The sequence below is a fragment of the Pinus tabuliformis genome, chromosome 7 (assembly GCF_031772625.1).
Source record: "Pinus tabuliformis cultivar Carrire ecotype Pingquan chromosome 7, CPIR1, whole genome shotgun sequence".
NCBI classification, from domain to species: domain Eukaryota; kingdom Viridiplantae; phylum Streptophyta; class Pinopsida; order Pinales; family Pinaceae; genus Pinus; species Pinus tabuliformis.
In genome coordinates this window covers 2,017,212,779-2,017,220,174 of record NC_142293.1, presented here as the reverse complement: position 1 = coordinate 2,017,220,174, position 7,396 = coordinate 2,017,212,779, and the positions used below count along the sequence as shown (strand labels likewise).

Genomic DNA, 7,396 nt, shown 5'->3' with positions numbered 1-7,396 from the left:
AATCCAACTCCCTCTTACTTGAGAGGGTCTGCACCTATTAGAAAGAGGTCATCCTCATAAGGTGCCAGTATGAGAGGTCTATCATCCACAACCTTTAAGAAATGGTTTTAATCGGCTTCACTCCTAGTGAATCTCAACATCACCAGAAAACTATCAATCCTCTCATATTAAGCCCAGGGTTTTTTCCTTCAAGCCATATAGGGCCTTCTTCCACCTACATACATGTTCCTGATCATGAATCTAAAACCCCTCGGTTTTTTCCAAATTTTTGGACCTGCTACATGAGGTGAATGATCCCCTTGTAAGATTTTCCTTTGGTACATCTCAGACATGTACCTTCATGCTCTTTTTGAATTCAAGAATCCCTGTCATCATTCGACTCATATCGGGTAGGGCCCCATAAGGTAGACGAGGTGTGTCAACTGACAAGGTCCCCAATGGACTTCCTGCAACTTGGTACAAATTTCCAACCCTGAATCCATGAGTAAAAGTATATTTTAAAATTTAACTTTCAAACACATACCTTTCCATCAATAAATGCCACCCTGAAACCTTTGACTTCCATTGCCGAAATGGACACCGGGTTTTTCTTGCGATAAAGTACATAAAGATATTCTCGTAAATGAATTGAGTTACCCTCATTCAATTGAGGGGTAACATTCCCTATAGCCTTTCCAGGATAGGTGACATCAACTCCAAGTATAATCCCATGATTGTTTCCATCTCTACTAAATTAGAGAGATCACCCTTCTATCCAATGAAGTTCCTTGAAGCACTACAATCACTAAGTCAGATTCCCACATAATCTGAAGGAGAGGGAAAATACGAGATAATGCTTCATTATCTTATTAGAAACAAAATTTGATTCTTCATACCTAGCATTCCATGCTTTCTTTGAAGAGTCAGTTATTTCCTTGATGACCTACATTACCTGTCATTCATCCAATCGTTGAAGATGTTACTAGAATGATTGTCATCTTCATCAAGAGATGTGTCCCTGCCATTTGGACACTCCTTCACATAATGGCGAAACTTGTTACAAACAAGGCATCTGTCTTTCTTTCCACCCTTGGATCCAGACTTCCCATTGAAGTGATCTTTAGGTGGGCCATTCGAAGCTTCTGCTATGCCATTCTGATAATGTTCTCTTCTTTGACTTCACCCTTGGCGAATTTGAAGAGGGATGAGGAATCCATTGATCCTTTTGTCCTTTTGTCCTTTCCCAACTGTCTTCGGTGATTTCTCTTTCACTCTTGCTTGGGCTTTATCTTCACCTTAGCTCTGATACCATGTTAATTTTAGGTATGTTATATGCTCAGAGCAATTTACTTCAATTTTCACAGTTAGCTCAATATCTTTTCCAGATTAGAAATCACATCAACATTAAAGTAAATTGCAGATAAAACATAAACATAAATCGTAGAAGACAAGAAAAGACAAGAGGACACAAGATGTGGTGCTAGCCAAGGACAAACCCTAATGTGGGGAAACCCTTGATCAATTCTTCCTATATGTTCTTCAATAGTTCAGCAGAGAGAGACATAGTACTTTTACAATAGAATTCAACACTTTCAGTTATCTAGATATGAGCATGGATAATCTCTAAGAAAATGATACATGAGATTAGTTGAAGACATGCTACTTCAACTGATTCTCCAAGGTGACTCCTTCACCTATCATTTTGTTGCATCTCATAATCATGTTACACCTTACCGTGCTACACCATGATGCAACCATCATCACAATGTTGGACCTCATGACCATGATGTACACATCATATTAATGCACCTAATGCTGCACTTCTATTGATGTGCCATTGTTTCACCATGATAGCCACTACTGTCCTATGTGGCATACTTTTGTCCCACTATTAGTGACAACCATTCCATGTTTGCTTGATGTCCCATTGTTTTGTTGCTGTCCCATCACAACTTGCTATACCTTGTTGTTGTCCCATCACGGCTTGTTATACCTTGTTGTTGTCCCAATAGCCTTGCCATACCTTGTTGTTGTCCCATTGCAGCTTGCTATTCCTTGTTGTTGTCCCAATAGCCTTGCCATGCCTTGCTGTTGTCCCATGTGTCTTAGCAGCACCATGTAGCCCAACTATCCCATTTACTAGCATTGTTGTCCCTTCAACATTGTTGTTCTAAGTCTCTCTACACTTCTGCTTATATTGTGACTCGTTAGGGTATCTGGTAGACCTCACACACCTATCTATCAGTCCACAAACAACCCTCAAGGATTGCAACACACCTTCATAGTACACCTCCAGTGGCACATTGTTATTCTGGGCATTATTGAGCCCTCAAACTCTCCACGTTGTCCCTATTTTTAGATGATAGGGACTGCGGCCTACCACAGTCCCACGTTGTCACCTATAACCCACTCAAAACAGTTTTCTCTTACCTTTTCACTACCCCAAACATACCTGCATTCATCCTTCTTCAACTTGGCCTCTAAGCTCAGCTCCTCGGCCCTCTAACAATAGCTCAGTTAGCCCTTATTTCCCTCATCGTCCTAGCCTTCTTCCTGCAACTTCCATATAGTTACCATTCTCCCTTAGTCGAGTTCCTTAGGCTTCTTTGATGAACTCTTGTGATGCTTGCTTGGGCTACGACTAGGGCTTCTTTCTTAGGATTGTGTTAGGGTTGCCTTAGGTTAGAGTTAGGGTTGACTTAGCATAGAGCTAGGGTTCCCTTCTAGGGTTGTGTTAGGGTTGCATTTTGATAGCATTAGGGCTGCCTTGTAGGGCTGTGTTAGGGTTGCCTTAGGATAGCATTAGGGCTGCCTTCTAGGATTGCGTTAGGGTTGCCTTATGATAGCGTTAGGGCTGCCTTCTAAGACTGCATTAGGGCTACCTTCTAGGATTGCATTAAGGCTGCCTTCTTTTCCTCCAACGTCTAGGGCTTCCACTACTAGATTTAGCTTCCACTAAAACTGAAGGCAAGTGGAGAGAATCAAGATAGAAGTTTTTGTGAAATGACTCTCAAGTCATCTCCTTTTATACTAAAATGTTGAGCACATGTGGGGTTTATTTGGTTGTTGGCTAACCTTGACGAATTGTCTTATAACACAAATAAATTCATAACTCCATGAATACTTATCAGAATCGGATGCTGTTTATATCAATCCTACACCTCTTGGTGAGAGGGATCCAAGAAAAATATCAGCTGCCATAAATAAGATGACCCACATGGAGTTTGGCCCTAGTTGCCAATTTTAACAAAGAGAGAGCAAATCAACCTTACCCTATAGTTGGTTTTTTCCCCAAAAGGTTTCCTAGGTCATATCTTGTGTTATTATGGTTTTGGGTGATTTTATTTTTTTATATTCTCTAATATGGAACCTCATTCAAATTTCAAATGTCGACAACATTTTAATATCATTGTGGAGAGTCCAAAATCTTTATCCTCAACAATGCACAGGAACCTAAAATCTACTATTTTATCCATTACATGCATAAAAGTGATAATGTAATGAATTTAGAAATTTGCAGAAAATAATCCTCATGGTATAGATTTGTATTTTTAGTATACATTTTCCATTTTTTTGTGACGAACTATCCAATTTGATATTAATGACAATTTGTGAATCATGTAAATGTAATGTAATGGGAAGTTTTCTTTAAATTTTCTAAGAATGGGAAGTTTATTTGAACCCAAAATTGTAGGAAACTATGAATATATTCATGTGGAGGATGGGAAAGATTTTTATTCACCTTTACCATGTTTTGATTAATTACAACTTTATTAAAAGTGGTGAGTTTGTTGTTCCTTATATGTAAGTAATGCTAGTCAATGCCACATGCTATCCTAGCTGTCACTAATCCATATTTGATCATTATATTAATTTTTATCCATTGTGATGGTTATAGTATGGAAAATTCAGAGGAATAGGTTGACAGTACCATTTTTATTTGTGGGTCCCAAATTGGTGAGTTAGGGTCTCAAAGATTCTAGAAGCGGGTTGAGGCATTAAACAACATTTTGTCGAGGTAAAACTGGGTTGCATATGATCTTTATTGGATCATTATATTATTTCTCATCTATTGTGTTACATTTAGGTTAGAAATTGATTAATCACACACTACTAAAAATAGACTTACTAGAAACAAATGATGATCTTGAATGGCAAGGAAGATCTAGTCTTGATTGAAAGGTGGGCATAATGATCCCTGACAATATATGGAAGAGGATAAAGTAGGTATATATGAAGTCCTAATGAAATCCCAAGTGAAATGTACCTAAACACCATACTGGTTATGATCATTGGGGTTGTTCGTAATTTGAATAAGCATGGAAGTTAATTTCAACCGAAAACAATAGGGAACTATGAATATTTTTTCCATGTGGATGATGCAGAAGATGTTGATTCACATTGACCATGTTTTCATTATTTCCAATATTGTAATAACATCAAATTTATTCTTTCTACACCTAATGGGGTTGTTCTTAATTTGAATAACCATGGAAGTTAATTTCAACCAAAAACAATAGGGAACTATGAATATTTTTTCCATGTGGATGATGCAGAAGATGTTGATTCACATTGACCATGTTTTCATTATTTCCAATATTGTAATAACATCAAATTTATTCTTTCTACACCTAATGGGGTTGTTCTTAATTTGAATAACCATGGAAGTTAATTTCAACCAAAAACAATAGGGAACTATGAATATTTTTTCCATGTGGATGATGCAGAAGATGTTGATTCACATTGACCATGTTTTCATTATTTCCAATATTGTAATAACATCAAATTTATTCTTTCTACACCTAAATACTACCAGATATCTTCCTAGGTGCCCCTATTGTTAAAAACAAAATTACTAAAAATAGAAGATGTTACAAATGGGTGATTATTGCAAATATTATGGAAGGTCTAATAGTGAATAAAAAGTGGTCACATGTCTTGTTAATTATAAATGGATAAGGCCTTGATGAACAATCGAATACAACTTACCCAACACTTTGTTGGTTATGATTTATGGCATTTTTTGCTAATTCGAACAAGTATATGAAGTTCTAGGAAAAATTTATGTGTGAAATTTCACTAATTGGTCATTTTCTTAAAAAAAAATTATTCACCCATTTGGTTGAAAAATCACATTTTTTTACATATATATGATAAATGGATAATATTCACCAAAAAATACCAATTTTAATAATAAATTACAATTTCCTATAAAATATTTTCCTACATTTTATATGTCCACTTTTCAAACAAAAATGAGATAAAATTGTTGTTAGTAAAACTTACTTTATATTTGACAATTAATGCCTCCAAATTTAAATTGACAAATGCAAAAGAAAATGTACAAGATTGAAATGGGGCCATTAGGTCAAAATTGGATTTCTTGGTAAATTATTTTTGCTCCCTGAAAAGTCTTAAATTATTAAATCATTTTGAAATTCTATATTAAAAATAATGCTCAAATATTTTTTGTAATAAAAAATATTTGTTTACCTATCGAAATATCTTCTATTATTAATAAATTCTTTAAATTCATAATAAAAAATGTACATTACATTTAATATAATTTTTCCTTAACAGAAAACGGTAATTTATTTTTACTTTTTCAATATAATTATTAATTATAGTGGAAATTTACAATAGATTGTTGAAAGTAATAACTAATACTCTAAAAATATCTTACAATACAATTCATAATAAAAATATTATATGTAAACTTTCTAAAATATAACATACAAGACTTTTAACCTTTAATGGAAAAACAAAAAGAATGCCCTCAACCATCTATTAAAAAATTAGTTAGCATAAGTACACTTGTTTAATAGGATTCTTCAGTTATTAGTCAATAATATATACTCGTGGAATTTTATCGAAAGGAGAAGGACAATAATAATAATTGATAAGAATAGGAGTAATAAGTTGACATAAATACTCGCGGGCTTTTCTCAAAAGGAAAAGAAGAATAATAATAATTGATAAGGATAGAAAAATACAAGTGTATTTTACGAAGGAAAAGGCGGTTGAAAGGATGATCCCCTCAAAAACGAACAGATAGTAGATATCAGTCCACTTCATTTCAACTAGATCAGCATCATGTTATATCAATGCGTTCAAAGCCCAAAAATACGCCGGCATTCTATAGCGATTTGCATTAAATTTCTAACCATTGCTAGCCCCGAATATTAACCATATAAATCCCACAGATAAACCCTAGTGTTCCACAAGTATACATGCCGTACACGTGTTACCAATAGTCATTCCTTTTTGCTTTGCTATTTGACGTCACCGCTCCTCAACAGCGTCGTACGAGTCTGGGAAATGGTGTTTGATAGTGTGCAGAATAAAGCATAGCTGATAAAGACCCTCGCACCGCTTTTCAAGAACGTAGTTAATGGCTTCTCGCGGAATAATGCAGCGCTGAAAGATTTGGTCAGTACGCTCATCTACAAGTTTGTTGACGATTCCGTGGTTTGCTAGGGCATCTGCCAAGTTATTCTCCTCCCTAGGCACTTGCACAACGCTACACTTCTGAAATCTGCGTTGGAGCTCTAATACCGTGTTGTAATACCTTATGAGTCTGTCATCCCCCACCTGGTACACCCGGTTCACCTGCCACCCACAATTCATTCATATACATACACTACAGTTACCGAGCCGTTTGTTTGGATCCCTGAAACAAAAAATGCAGCAACGGGACGAAGCAAGAGACTTACGAGTTTGCAAACGAGCTCGTTATCTCCATGCGCCACAATATTTGTAATACCGTTATCGACAGCATGTTGAAGCCCCGCAATGAGGGCCTTGTATTCGGCTACGTTATTAGTCAAGTTGTAGCCGAGGAAGCGGGCGAATCTCTCTATCTCTTGGCCCTTACCATCTCTGAGCACGAAGCCAATGCCCGCACCGCGATTTTTGACATCCAAGTCTCCATGGAAAAACAGTGTGGCTCGAGCAGCAGGAGGAGTTACCATCGCTCCCATCTCATCCATGCTTCCCCCTTCGTCCACACATTTAGCGAAAATTCATATGGACGAGAATGCACGGGAACATAGGCCTGCGTAATGAATAATAAAGGAAGTAATAACGTTTATTCTTCCCATCCGCCTACAATGGAGACCAAAAGTTTTTCAGGGAGTATATTCACATTGCAGAAAGAAAAAACCAACGAAAATTTTTGCAGAGAGTCTATTCACATTCCACAAAGAAAAAACGAACTAATCCGACGCGTGTTTCAGGTTATTTATTTTATTTTGTTTTACCATGGTATCAATCGATGCAGCAATCAGTACCTTGTGAGCTGCATGAAAAGGTATACTTGTATCTTAATCGAGACCAAATGTGGGACTACAGAGGAACTTAAGCAATGAGGTTCCCACTGGATTGACATGTGAAATTTTAATAAATTAAAAAGAAAATA

The 7,396-nt window shown here is 36.4% G+C and overlaps 1 protein-coding gene across 1 annotated transcript; it reads right to left on the bottom strand.

Annotated features, from left to right (window-relative positions):
* Window positions 1–6,261: 6,261 nt before the first annotated feature.
* Window positions 6,262–6,950, bottom strand: LOC149256584 (uncharacterized). The gene is made up of 2 exons (XM_089455411.1): window positions 6,693–6,950; window positions 6,262–6,588 (listed from the first exon to the last, which is right to left on the bottom strand). Exons 1-2 carry the CDS (start codon window positions 6,948–6,950, stop codon window positions 6,262–6,264), a joined length of 585 nt encoding a protein of 194 aa, XP_089311537.1.
* Window positions 6,951–7,396: the final 446 nt, after the last annotated feature.